A 14,038-nucleotide genomic window follows, 5' to 3' on the forward strand; every position below is an offset into this window, starting at 1 on the left:
TTATCGCCCAAAGAAAAAAATTGTGATTGTTAGTGGTATTCGCACGAAGCAATCCACATTACTAATAGCCAAGCTCACTAAAGGTATGGCCGCTATGATTCCTTGTGGAAAACTCAGCTTTTTCCCCACGCTAGTCCCAAAGTGAAAGATATCTTTCCTATGAGAATAGGATAATAACCCGTGCGTTTTGATGGAAAATAATATACAATTAAGTCGCATAATATAATGCTTCAAAATGAACTACATTTCACTATGGAAAAATTTGGTAAATTTTTTGTTTCATCCAAAAGCAAAACAAAACAAAAAACCAAAAAACCAAAAAAAAAAAAACGCAAAAAACGATATCAACCAGCTGTTATATCCTCATATCTACATCCGCGATTCGGTTTCTGAAAACTGTAGAATCTTAGAATTAAAAAAAAAAATATATATATATATATATATCCTTCAATCGACCTTATGTTGGAAGAAATACGGGAATATTTCAGGCACGGGATTTAGAATGTATATTTAAAAGTCTTCTAATACACATTTAAAAAATTAAAAATTACAAGTCTGAGTGTAGTCGGCCGATGAAATTTTCTTCACGAGCATAGAAAACAGAACAATGAGTTTTTTTTTTTTTAATAATGAATGTCAGTTAAACCGGGTATAAAAGTGATAAGCCTAAACAGGTATGATTAAAGGCGACAACCTGAATTTAGTTATTGGACACTCTCAAGGTTACATTAAATATATTAGACTGACAGTTGAGAAAACAATGACAGTAGCCATTTAAAATTAAACCGCCCGCGGCGCGAACCTTAATGCCGGGGAAGATAAAAGTTCACTACGTCGATTGACGCTTGTAATTTCCGTCAAAGACACATTTCTACGTTTTTAAGAGCTTTTCTAGTTCCAGATTTATCTTTAAAATCACTTCCTCGTCCTTCACTTCTCCTACGCCTCGAATTTTAAAGCACGCAAAACCTACCACCCTGTCACGTAACTATCAGATAAAAAGTGAAGGAGAGAAAAGTTAAACACACACACACACACACACACACACACACACGGATCTCGATTCCGAAAAAGGTTTTACACATTGATCACCACAGGATTCTATCATAAGTCAGTAATCATTGGGTGAACACACAAACTGCATTCGTGCCCAGATTTAATCACATATAATTATAATTACAAGTCCAATTTGTTTTAGTTTAAAAAAAAAAACAAATTGTAATGATGCAAGAATAGGGACGTGACTTTTCTCCTGTTTAATCGAGGAAACTGAACACATCATGTCACGTCAAATTGGGAAAATCTGACTGCCACATGCAGAAAACGACCTCTGCTAACAAAGAACTGACGTATGTTTCAGTTTAATCATGTTTTATCCGGCACGTGCCGTTTAAGGTAGGAGTCGAAAGAAAAAATAGTAATTACTTTTTCAGGCGTGATGCAATATTTTCCCGCTTCCGAAGAAGTATATTAAGTCTATTAAAACATAATAACCTTCAGATGGCACTTACAGCTAAACTAAAAAATCAAACTAATGACAGATTTATAAGGATTTACTCACGAAAAACAAAACTAATTTCCGGATAGAACCGAACTGGAAACCTCTCGTTCCACGGTCCGAACACGGGCTCATATATTTTCTTTTCCTTTTTTTTTTTTTTTCCAAATGAGAGTAAAATATAATTTAACTCTTCCCCCAGAGGGAAAAGAGAAGTACAACGGTACAAACTGGTTAAACTTGAATACCTACCAAAAGCTACCAGACCATTGCGAAGGGGGAGACAACGGGTGAACCGAGAGGGTATCAGATTTAAGAAACCACAAACATGCAGGTCTCTACTACAGGATATTACATGTACATTGGCTGCAGTGCAACACCATAGCTACATTAAAACCAAATCTATGCATTTTCATCAAGTTTTTAATCTGTTTAGAATAGGAAGTATTGTACTTTTGATGTGGACGAATTCCTCACGTTTTCAAGCCGTCGCCTTACATTGTTTAGCCCAAACATTCCACTCTAAGAATTCTCTAAGAAGGATAAGAAAAAAATGATCAAGGATGTTAAAATACGAATTTCCAAAAAACTAGATGACAGTTCCACTTTCTACAGTCAAAATTGCTCTGTGAATCTTACTCAACATCCCCATCATGTCAATAAGATATCAGAGTTGTCCTAGATCCGTACCATAAGTTCAGTTCAGGCGTTATTTCTTTCCTTCGATCATTATAATATGATAACCAAATTTTGTCTTGACTGGGGGGTCTGTATATGCTGGTTTATCAACTGTGCTTGGTGAGAGAGCAAATGCTGCATCTTGAAATGGACCAACCTATTGAATGCAAAATGCAGTGAATTTGCAAGGGGATTTTCATCTCTCTGGTTAAGCAAAGACATGTATGGATAAAATTTGTGCACAAATGGATGGCTGCTCTACTAACTATTTGGTTGATTACTGAAATGACTAGCTGATAGACTGACCATGGTCTAACTGGCCAATTTGTTGACTTGCTGATTGACTAACTGATGATGGACTGACTGACTGACTGAGCAACTGGGTGACTGACTGACTGGCTAGCTGACTGACTGACTGACTGACCACCTTGGTGAGTGAGGGAGTGAGTGAATGACTGACTGACTGGCTAGCTGACTGACTGACTGGCTAGCTGACTGACTGACTGGCTAGCTGACTGACTGACTGACTACCTTCGTAAGTGAGGGAATGAGTGAATGACTGACTGACTGGCTAGTTGACTGACTGACTGGCTAGCTGACTGACTGACTGGCTAGTTGACTGACTGACTGGCTAGCTGACTGACTGACTGGCTAGTTGACTGACTGACTGGCTAGCTGACTGACTGACTGGCTAGTTGACTGACTGACTGGCTAGTTGACTGACTGACTGGCTAGCTGACTGACTGACTGGCTAGCTGACTGACTGACTGGCTAGTTGACTGACTGACTGGCTAGCTGACTGACTGACTGGCTAGCTGACTGACTGACTGGCTAGTTGACTGACTGACTGGCTAGTTGACTGACTGACTGGCTAGTTGACTGACTGACTGGCTAGTTGACTGACTGACTGGCTAGCTGACTGACTGACTGGCTAGTTGACTGACTGACTGGCTAGCTGACTGACTGACTGGCTAGCTGACTGACTGACTGGCTAGTTGACTGACTGACTGGCTAGCTGACTGACTGACTGGCTAGTTGACTGACTGACTGGCTAGTTGACTGACTGACTGGCTAGCTGACTGACTGACTGGCTAGTTGACTGACTGACTGGCTAGCTGACTGACTGACTGGCTAGTTGACTGACTGACTGGCTAGTTGACTGACTGACTGGCTAGCTGACTGACTGACTGGCTAGCTGACTGACTGACTGGCTAGTTGACTGACTGACTGGCTAGCTGACTGACTGACTGGCTAGCTGACTGACTGACTGGCTAGTTGACTGACTGACTGGCTAGTTGACTGACTGACTGGCTAGTTGACTGACTGACTGGCTAGTTGACTGACTGACTGGCTAGCTGACTGACTGACTGGCTAGTTGACTGACTGACTGGCTAGCTGACTGACTGACTGGCTAGCTGACTGACTGACTGGCTAGTTGACTGACTGACTGGCTAGTTGACTGACTGACTGGCTAGCTGACTGACTGACTGGCTAGCTGACTGACTGACTGGCTAGCTGACTGACTGACTGGCTAGTTGACTGACTGACTGGCTAGTTGACTGACTGACTGGCTAGCTGACTGACTGACTGGCTAGCTGACTGACTGACTGGCTAGTTGACTGACTGACTGGCTAGTTGACTGACTGACTGGCTAGTTGACTGACTGACTGGCTAGTTGACTGACTGACTGGCTAGCTGACTGACTGACTGGCTAGTTGACTGACTGACTGGCTAGTTGACTGACTGACTGGCTAGTTGACTGACTGACTGGCTAGTTGACTGACTGACTGGCTAGCTGACTGACTGACTGGCTAGCTGACTGACTGACTGGCTAGTTGACTGACTGACTGGCTAGCTGACTGACTGACTGGCTAGTTGACTGACTGACTGGCTAGCTGACTGACTGACTGGCTAGCTGACTGACTGATTGGCTAGCTGACTGACTGACTGGCTAGCTGACTGACTGACTGGCTAGCTGACTGACTGACTGACTACCTTCGTAAGTGAGGGAATGAGTGAATGACTGACTGACTGGCTAGTTGACTGACTGACTGGCTAGTTGACTGACTGACTGGCTAGCTGACTGACTGACTGACTGACTGACTGACTGACTGACCACCTTGGTGAGTGGGGGAGTGAGTGAATGACTGACTGACTGGCTAGCCAATTGGCCCACTGATTTACTGTCTGGCTGATTGACAAGGTGAATGCTTAACAACCTGAATGAAGGACTGACCACCTAATTGGCTAAGCAACTGACTGGCAGACCAACTGAATGATTGACCATCTGGTTTACTGACTAACCAGCTGTATGGCTGACTGAAAGACTAACTAACTGATTAAGGAGGGGGGCTTTGGGATTTTCGGTTTTGTGGTTTGGACTGTTTTTTGGATTGGTTTTTTGGTTTTTGGGCCAAAAAGGTTCGGTTTCTCGGTTTTGATGTTCAGAGCAGTTTGCGGATTTTATGTGTTTTCGCATTCGGTTCTGGTTTTCATGAAAACTCTGCTGCGGTTTTTGGTTTTTCCTTTTTGACCCCTTCGAAGGTGAAAATGTAGCGGTTTTGTTAGGTTTGCATGCGATTTTCAGTTTATCTGCCTTTTTTTGTCGGGTTTTTGGTTTTGTGGTTTCCCAGAGGCCCCAATGCCCCCCTCAGCAAGTGAATAAAAATTGAAGAGACAGAGACTTTGTGGATTAGTAAAATTCAAATTCTAAATCATTTCTCACCATAGATCCCCTTGTCATCCATCCTAGATCACCCTGGAAAAAATTAATTAGAAGATGGAGTTCAATAAAAATCAACCATCCTGCTCAATAACCAAAGGGAAAATCCACAACAACTGAAAAAGCTTGCCATATCAAATTTACCAACACATCAAGCACACACAAAAACATATCCAGAGGTAATTACCCCCTGTCTTGCTTTATCTTCACTGTATGCTGAGGCAACTTCATTAAACTTCTGACCATCTTTTAACTTTGCCATGGCTTCCATTGCTTTAGAGTGCTTTTCACATAAAATATGTCTCACCTTTAGATATGTAAGACAACATTTATAAGAAGTCTAAGTCAAATATACCGAAACTAAAACTTTAGATACTTCAATTGATCTGATATCCTCTTAAATTCATTGACTCTCATTTCCCTGGTAAAAGTTACTTCTCCCACCTGGTTCAAAAACTCATTACATTCAAAAGCTAATAGTTGAATATGTTCTCCTCACCACTATCCAATGATCCAGTTTTTAATAAATATATCTTATTAACCAAGAGCGAGGACCGTACTGAGAGAATATTGGCCTGAGGTCTTGACTGTACAGACTGAGCGCAGCAAGGTCCATACAAAAAAGACCGAGGGCCGATATTCTTCCAGTACGGTCCCGAGCAGGCTTGGTTAATAAGAGATTTATTATACGACTGAAGCTCAAAGGGACACAAGAGCGGTATCATTCGGGACCATTGGGGACAGTGCCTGGTCCAATATTGAGAGAATATTGACTGGCAATAGAGCATTTTGATTGGTTGATTTTAATTATTGGCCCTCTGACTGCCTGAGTTGTGTAATAATAAATAATATACGTCAATTGAGGCTCTCCCATAGGGGCTTTTCAGCCACAATGTAGTTTTAACTAAGTGTTTAAAAATCCCCACTGGCAGGAGGCAGACCAGTGGGCTATTTACAGCATGCAGCCAAGGAGTTGAACTAGGGACAACTGAGAACAAATCCAGTGAGTGGCAGGGTGGAGGACTTGAACCTGCGCTACCCTAACCACTTGGCCACCATTCTACTTGACAGTATGTTGATATTGTTACAAGTATTGCATTGTTAATCCTTCCAAACTATATCAACAAATAGCAACTAATTTCTCCTTACAAGATCACTCCTGAATCACACAGAAACCTTTTAACTCCCAAGATCTGATTATGAATTCTCCCCTCTAGCTACCACACATTTCCTTGTAAATTGGTTAGGAGAATTTGGTGTTCAATCAAGGTAACAACTTCTATCTGATAAGTTTGAGTATTCTCATTAACTGTTTGCTGGATCATGTATGGATATTATAGGGAGAAGTTACAGGTTAATTACTTCTGGGAGTTACAAGGTTAAGGTTGCAAGAATAAACGAAGAGATCACCAACTAAAGAGGCTTTGGAAAGTTAAACAAATTCTTCTTGAGAGAACAGTATGGAGAATATGCATACTGATGTTAGGGTGTAACAAGCCCTACCTTCACTGCGGTTCCACCCTTCTTTGCCTTCCCTCCACTTGCTCCCTCGTCATCACCACCCCCTCCTCCTAGAAAATTGAGAGGAAAATATACGTTGGTAAAAAATATAATATATATATCTTATTAACCAAGCACGAGGGCTGTACTGGGAGAATATCGGCCCGAGGTCTTGACAGTACAGACCGAGCGCAGCGAGGTCTGTACAAAAAAGACTGAGGGCTGATATTCGTCCAGTACGGTCCCAAGCAAGCTTGGTTAATAAGAGATTTATTATACGACTGAAGTTCAAAGGAACACAAGTGCGGTATCATTTGGGACAGTGCCCAGTCCAATACTTAGAGAATATTGGACCAGCAATAGAGCATTTTGATTGGCTGATTTTAGTTATTGGCCCTCTGACTGCCCGAGTCGTGTAATAAATTGTATTATGGTATTTTATTGTGGGGTTCGTGTACAAATTCGGATCTTCTGTACTCAATTGACAAACTTCACTGTAGAGCAGCAAAAATGGTCTACAACTTATCCAAAGATATGGAATCTAATGTAGCTCTAAACGTTTCAGGATGGGATACGATAATTTAGAATACAAATTTCAAATAGTTAACCTTTTCTATAAAGCAAGTAAAGTCTCACTACCTCAGTCTCTAATTAATAGCATATTTATAAGGCGGGAATGTAGCTATTCACTAAGAGACCAAGAAGCAATAACCATACCTAGATTCAACACTAGATTGTTAAACGACTCTTTAGCATATAAAGGTTCGGTGCTATGGAACCATGTTAACCATCATGTCAAAAATGTAGGTAGTTTTGCCCTTAAGAATCTTAGGAAGCTACTCAGGAGAAATAATCACTTGACAAGCTTTACTTTTACTAGTTTATTGCAGGTTCGACTGCTAGGAATAGATTAACTGATTACAAGTATTTTTAAGAGAGGAAAATTGAATGTTTTACTGTATTATAGTTTCTTATTTAGTTTGAAATGTGTCTTAGTATAATCAATAATTGGCTAGATACTATTTTGTTAAGTACACGACCCCACAAGCTTTTCATGATAAATAAATAATGAATAAATAAATAATGATTTAACAATGGACATCCACTGGGTGGCTATTCTTGTCCACTGTTCCAGATCGAATTGGAATTTGCTTTAATTAGGTTTAATTCTTATCGTGTATAAATAAAGATTCTATTCTATTCTATTCTACCAATATTCTCATTTTCCACAAAGTTTCGTTGCCTTTGGACCCTCAAACAAAAAATAATTGCAACTTCTAGACCTCTTTCAGGGCTTTTAGGCATTGCATGATTTATTGAAGGTTACGTTTCATCGAGCTTGCCTTTTGCTCCTTTTCCTTTATCTTGTTTACCACCTCCACCTCCACTCCCTTTGCCTTTTTTAGGTGGCATTGCTTAGTGAACGCTTTACCACTAGTGCTGATGGTCTGTTAAGTGAGAATTGTCTTCCATAAACTATATGTCAAGTTAGGCCGCCATCTTTGAATGGACCGCGAGAGCTTGGAAATAAATTTTAACAATATCTTGTCAGCGGGCTTAGACACCAAGATTAACTTCATGTAAGACGTCATTACAAGCTTCTCAAAAACAAAATGGCGGAAGAAAATCTCCAAGTCGTGTAACTAGAAAAAGTTCTTGTAACCAGCAAAATACTCAGGTTTTGGTCATGGAGACTGGCCCAGCTTTTCCGCCACACCTTTTGAAGAACATCAACAAAGAGAAGGAGGAAGAAAAGCAAAATTGTGCGCTAGCAAAGAAGGAAACGTCCTCGCGACCACTGCAGGACTTTGAAAACGGCAGCGATGAAGACGAGTGTTATGGACCGGTCTTACCACCAGGGTTCCAAAATAAAAAGGAAGAAGTCATGAGAACGAAGGTTATTGGACCCATGAGACCTCCGGTATCTGTGCCTCCGAGGGCAATCTCGTCAAATGGTTTGTGGAGATTGTAATTTTTACCAACTTTTAAACACTTAATAGAATGCACGAAAGATGAAGTAATGCAGCTGGTACATATAACTTGATAATTTTCGGTATCAATTTAACAGACCAACTGGTAAACTTACTGAAAAATCAATCAGACAATAAGGTTGACAATCACTCAGTCAGTGAAACACCAGTTAGCCAGTACTGCAAGGCGTTCAGTCAGTCAGACACCACTCAGGCAGTACTGCAAGGCATTCAGTCAGTCAGACACCAGTCAGGCAGTACTGCAGGGCATTCAGTCAGTCAGACCCTAGTCAGGCAGTACTGTAAGTCATTCAGACACTAGTCAGGCAGTACTGCAAGTCATTCAGTCAGACCCTACAGTCAGGCAGTACTGCAAGTCATTCAGTCAGTCAGACCCTAGTCAGGCAGTACTGCAAGTCATTCAGTCAGTCAGACCCTAGTCAGGCAGTACTGCAAGGCATTCAGTCAGTCAGACCCTAGTCAGGCAGTACTGCAAGGTATTCAGTCAGTCAGACCCTAGTCAGGCAGTACTGTAAGTTATTCAGTCAGTTAGACCCTAGTCAGGCAGTACTGCAAGGCATTCAGTCAGTCAGACCCTAAGTAAGTTATTCAGTCAGTCAGACCCTAGTCAGGCAGTACTGTAAGTTATTCAGTCAGTCAGACCCTAGTCAGGCAGTACTGCAAGTCATTCAGTCAGTCAGACCCTAGTCAGGCAGTACTGCAAGGCATTCAGTCAGTCAGACCCTAGTCAGGCAGTACTGCAAGGCATTCAGTCAGTCAGACCCTAGTCAGGCAGTACTGTAAGTTATTCAGTCAGTCAGACTCTAGTCAGGCAGTGCTGTAAGGCATTCAGTCAGTCAGACCCTAGTCAGGCAGTACTGCAAGTCATTCAGTCAGTCAGACCCTAGTCAGGCAGTACTGCAAGGCATTCAGTCAGTCAGACCCTAGTCAGGCAGTACTGTAAGTTATTCAGTCAGTCAGACTCTAGTCAGGCAGTACTGTAAGTCATTCAGTCAGTCAGACCCTAGTCAGGCAGTACTGCAAGTCATTCAGTCAGTCAGACCCTAGTCAGGCAGTACTGCAAGGCATTCAGTCAGTCAGACCCTAGTCAGGCAGTACTGTAAGTTATTCAGTCAGTCAGACTCTAGTCAGGCAGTACTGTAAGTCATTCAGTCAGTCAGACCCTAGTCAGGCAGTGCTGTAAGTTATTCAGTCAGTCAGACCCTAGTCAGGCAGTGCTGTAAGTCATTCAGTCAGTCAGACTTTAGTCAGGCAGTACTGCAAGTCATTTAGTAGGTCAGACACTAGCCAGGCAGTACTGCAAGTCAGTCAGTTGGTCAATATAAGTTATCTTTACCATATGTGTGGCCAAGAATGCATAAGTAAAGATTATCAAATGTACTAAGATGAAACAAAAAAACTCTTTTTATAAAACAAATTGATTTGTATCATAGTTGATCATTAAATAGCCCATTTCCGAATTACCCTTGGCCTCTTTTTCAAAACGAGGCCTGGTGCTCAACCCTTCTTGTGAAAATGAGTTTAATTTGTATGTGAATGAAAACTTATTTATAGGAAAGGATAAGCACCAGGACTCGTTTTGAAAACGAGGCCAAGGGTAATTCGGAAATGGGCTATTTATTTAACTGTTTTTCTGGTTATTTTGTGTACAGCTGTTGAAAATACCATCAGTAGTGATGAAGATGAGGAAATAATTGGACCAACTCTGCCTACTGCCAAAGTAAATACTTTGAATGTCAAATGAGTGGATTCAACATAGAATGCTTCAACATGATTTTAGTTGATTTTTATACAATTTACAGGACATTGATGTTGGACTTGAAAGAACCAAAATGGACATAGAGGCACGCAGTATGGCAAAGAAGGACCAGATGACAGGGAAGGTACATGAAAGTTTGGTAGTTCTGAAGTATTTGCTCTTGGAGGCACAGATGTCCAACTTTAAGTGCCAAAAGGGAAGGAAACTGAGCTGGCTCCCTTTAGTATGGGGGTGGTAAAGACTTAAGGCCTGTGGGGTGTAAATCTTGTTGCCCTACCCTCTAAACCCAGGACTCTTATCACGCAACCTTCACTTCAAAACACTGAAGATTCTTAGGGACCTTAAGCAACCACCACGGCGACGGCAACGAGGACGTGGAAAAACAAGAGATCTAATTGGTAGAACAATAGCTCAGCACGTGCGTTTTGAAACTTTGTACATTTCTTAGCTGACCTATGCAAAACAACAACGTGAAATCGCCAAAATTTGCGTCGTCTGCGAACCGAAACCGCAATGGCAAATTCATTCAATTTCCATTTGGAACTCAATGCTACTTCTACATGTCATGCTGAAGTTGAGCTGTGGCGCTGTATGAGACAGTAAGCTCATGCAGCCATTTTTGAAATTCTGACTAAGAGTAGAAATTCATTTTTTAATCGAAGTCTTCCTTGGTGTTGCCGTCCTGACTGCTTAAACACGAAGGCACGCTATAAAGGGAGCCTTAGGTCCCACTGGACCATTTGCCAATCAACCGTCGTGTGATGTAGAACTCTTAGAGTCAAGTCAGCTTGAGCTACAGCTACTCCAAAGCAGTGAGCACTGGGCGCATTCCTCAAAATTGTTTTATGTCTTCATTGCAATACAAGAATTTTTGAGATTTGTATTTCCTTTCTCCAATGGAAACTGTCTTCATATGTGGCGGTAAATTTGAGATTGAAGTAGGTGGTTTGCACGTTACCTCTTGCCACCATGCTGGTGGAAGTAAACAATAGACATCTCATTAGCTCCTTTTGTTCGTCTATCAGCATTTAAATTTGACCTGCACATGTCAACGGTGAGTGACAAATGAGCCTAGGTCTTCCCAGGGAAGACTTCCTTATATAGTGTGCCTTCGTGTTTAAGGTCCCTATTGGCTGATGTGAAAGGAAAAACAACAGCAAAAGCATGTAGTTTGTAGTTTTTAAGTTTGCATGGATTCTGAGTTTCAAAGCAACATGTTTGTGTTTCTCATTTCTCTTATACCTCCTGTCTACTTTAATTTCCCATTTTTACCCTCCTTTCTTATTCCATCCCCTCCCTCCTTGTGCTTCTCTCCCTCCCCTCCCTTGCACTTGGTTCCCACTATTGTATATGTAGGAAACTGCTTTTGCTAAAAGTTTTTACATCAATTTTATAGGATACCAAACCTAAGCGAGAGACTTGGATGACAGAGCTGCCTCCAGACTTGAGCAAGAATTTTGGTGAGTTAGTTTGAATTTGAATAATTGATTATGACATTCTCTTGCAATAGTACAGTTCTTAGCTTTGTGGGAAGCCTTAGCTTTATATTGGAAAGTACACTCTCTTCTTACTCTATGTAAAATTAAGGAATGTTCTTCATTGAACACAAGCTTCATTTTTAATAGTGGGTGTTACAACATTGTTTTCTAGTTTTAAATCTTGGTTTATTTTTCTATACAGGTTTGGGGCCCCGCAAGTTCCGTGCTCGTGCTGTTGAAGTAGGTGATCAATCGGTTTGGACAGACACTCCAGCAGACAAGGCCAAGAAGGTACATTATAAGGAAGATATTTACATTTTGTCTGCCCCGTGCCCTTTGACTCCCTTCTCTCAACCTTTTTCAAAAACAGTGCAGGTTAATAATGCAAAAGGTTTGGATATTTCTTTTTTTTTTCTTGCTTCTTGCCCCTGTGAAGTATCTACTTCCTTCGGTTTTCTCCTCCACCTTCCAGACCTCTCTTGCCCTGCCTATCTTTTCAGCCCCTGGTAGCCTGCTACCATGGTGTGGCTGGTGTCCTATTCCCCTCTGCCAGTTTCTATATGATTAGTCAAATTAATTTGAAATATAGTTTCCTGCAATTTGAGCACTGGATTGGTTTAGTGTGTTCTATAAATTAAAGCAACAGAAGTTTTAGTCATTCAGTCATTCATCTAACAGTCAAAGGAGGCTGACAAAGGATCAAAAAGAGGAGTTGATACTGATGAACCTGTTAGGACTCCTTGGGAGATCGCAAGAGATCAACAGATGACCAAGCAAGTGGAAAGTCACAATGTGAGTGGAGATCTTTTGGTGAATTACATTTCAGCTGATTAAATATTTCTCCAGTTGCCAATTTTCTGAGTCTGATGTAAGCATTGTGACCAGAAGCTAATAAAAGTCTGCAATATCCGTTAAGTAATATTCACTCAGTCATGTGGAGTGTGATATTAAAAAATCCCTTTGAAGCAGTTGCAGTTACATGTACATAGAATAATTGTATTTTTTTACATTCAGAAGCGACACAGGGGAGAATCATTGATGGATATGCATACGAAGAAAATTGAAAAACAAAAGGTGGGCAAGTACCTCAAAATGGTACAATTATCTTTTCTGCAAGTTTTTGAAATTTATTTTATTTGCAATAGTAACAACAGAAAATAGCAAGCAGTGGGTTGGCATCTAGTTCTTGATCAAATAATTAGTTTCTTCTTTTAAATAACATTCCTAAATAAATTGACAGAATGAGGATAAAAGCAAACCTCCTGAACGAAGACCATTTGATAGGGACCAAGACTTGAACTTACCAAGAATGACTGGCGAGCAAAAGAAATCTGTTATCCAGAAGTCCAAGGAACTTGGTTCCAGGTTTCAACATTCCAGAAGTGGTTCCTCTTTCCTCTGAGTGGTGTAAGATTTGATGTAAAAGTCTTCCTGCTCATCAGACTATGCATTGTACTTGTTGATAGAAGCCATGAGGTCGTGATCTGAACAACACAGTTTTTTGCAGCAGTATTAATTGTAACAAAATACTCCTGTATGGAGTGAGACATTCTTAGAGTAACTAAAGCCTGCATCGAGACTGCTTAATCTAAGGTCTAATACAGTAAATTTCACATTAGCCATAAGCACCTTACTAGAATAAGAAATTTTTATTTTGCCTTTTTGCTATAGGTGTACACGGATGTCCCACACATTCAAATACTTACATAATTCCCAGCTATTGTGCACTCTCTGTTTTCACCACCGTTACAACATTTTAGATGATGCTTCCAACGGTGTTTAACCCACAAAAACTCATCACCTGCGACATGTCAATTTTTAAACTTTCTCTGTAACCTTACATTGTCATGTTTCCTTTCGTGTTGATACCAAATATAATTACCCCACTATTACATCATATTTCCATATTAGGGCAATGGAATACACAAAATATGCCAGAGAATACACTGTAGAACAGGGCAAAATCAATGTGCATCAACTTTGATTTCTTTCGTGTTTTTTTAGAAATGCTTTTATTAGTAACGAATTTCAAACCCTTCAAGAATTTTTTTGTTCATCAAGAACACTAGATGGTTCCTTTTGTGTTGTTTTCTTTTTTCTCACATGCCTTATGCAACTGGTATGATGCTCAGATGAGTCCATAAGAAGTTTCAAAACTAGAAAATGGAATAACAGTGGAATAATAAATCTCTTATTCAATGGCCGAACAGATAATATAAGAGGACATTTTGCTCTTACTTTTTTCATCCCTAGAGGGCTTGGAAAAATACTTTGCAACTTGCAAAGTATCTAAACATATATACCATTGAATAAAATGTTAATTGCATGCATTATGTGCAACAACTGTATATTCAACATCCTTTTTTCTTTTCTGATAATTTATACTGAAAAATGTTTCAGACCACAAATTTT

The 14,038-nt window shown here is 40.5% G+C and overlaps 2 protein-coding genes across 3 annotated transcripts; one reads left to right on the forward strand and one right to left on the reverse strand.

The window, feature by feature from the left end:
• Window positions 1-1,143: 1,143 nt before the first annotated feature.
• Window positions 1,144-7,911, reverse strand: LOC111332274 (peptidyl-prolyl cis-trans isomerase NIMA-interacting 4). 2 transcript variants are annotated; one of them, XM_022937584.2, is made up of 6 exons: window positions 7,742-7,911; window positions 6,402-6,469; window positions 5,086-5,205; window positions 4,902-4,934; window positions 2,189-2,333; window positions 1,144-2,031 (listed from the first exon to the last, which is right to left on the reverse strand). In XM_022937584.2, exons 1-5 carry the CDS (start codon window positions 7,809-7,811, stop codon window positions 2,208-2,210), a joined length of 417 nt encoding a protein of 138 aa, XP_022793319.1. In that variant the 5' UTR covers window positions 7,812-7,911; the 3' UTR covers window positions 1,144-2,031; window positions 2,189-2,207. The 2 variants fall into 2 exon arrangements, with proteins under 2 accessions (XP_022793319.1, XP_022793312.1); XM_022937577.2 differs by having other exon boundaries at window positions 1,144-2,333.
• A 60-nt stretch (window positions 7,912-7,971) lies between these two features.
• LOC111330900 (GPALPP motifs-containing protein 1) lies at window positions 7,972-13,974 on the forward strand. Its single transcript, XM_022935887.2, has 8 exons — window positions 7,972-8,353; window positions 10,042-10,109; window positions 10,192-10,272; window positions 11,545-11,608; window positions 11,829-11,917; window positions 12,305-12,418; window positions 12,641-12,700; window positions 12,867-13,974. Exons 1-8 carry the CDS (start codon window positions 8,086-8,088, stop codon window positions 13,026-13,028), a joined length of 906 nt encoding a protein of 301 aa, XP_022791622.2. The 5' UTR covers window positions 7,972-8,085; the 3' UTR covers window positions 13,029-13,974.
• The last annotated feature ends 64 nt before the right edge of the window (window positions 13,975-14,038 follow it).

This window comes from Stylophora pistillata, chromosome 7 (assembly GCF_964205215.1).
Source record: "Stylophora pistillata chromosome 7, jaStyPist1.2, whole genome shotgun sequence".
NCBI lineage: Eukaryota > Metazoa > Cnidaria > Anthozoa > Scleractinia > Pocilloporidae > Stylophora > Stylophora pistillata.

Bases quoted from the DNA above. Each gene is read 5' to 3' on its own strand.
- LOC111332274 (XM_022937584.2), bottom strand. From the start codon at position 7,811: ATGCCACCTAAAAAAGGCAAAGGGAGTGGAGGTGGAGGTGGTAAACAA. The intron at 5,206-6,401 runs GTAGGGCTTGTT...ACATATCTAAAG, and splicing joins AGGGTGGAACCGCAGTGAAG to GTGAGACATATTTTATGTGA. The intron at 4,935-5,085 runs GTAATTACCTCT...AATTTTTTCCAG, and splicing joins AAGATAAAGCAAGACAGGGG to GGTGATCTAGGATGGATGAC.
- LOC111330900 (XM_022935887.2), top strand. From the start codon at position 8,086: ATGGAGACTGGCCCAGCTTTTCCGCCACACCTTTTGAAGAACATCAAC. The intron at 10,110-10,191 runs GTAAATACTTTG...TACAATTTACAG, and splicing joins CAACTCTGCCTACTGCCAAA to GACATTGATGTTGGACTTGA. The intron at 11,609-11,828 runs GTGAGTTAGTTT...TTTTCTATACAG, and splicing joins AGACTTGAGCAAGAATTTTG to GTTTGGGGCCCCGCAAGTTC.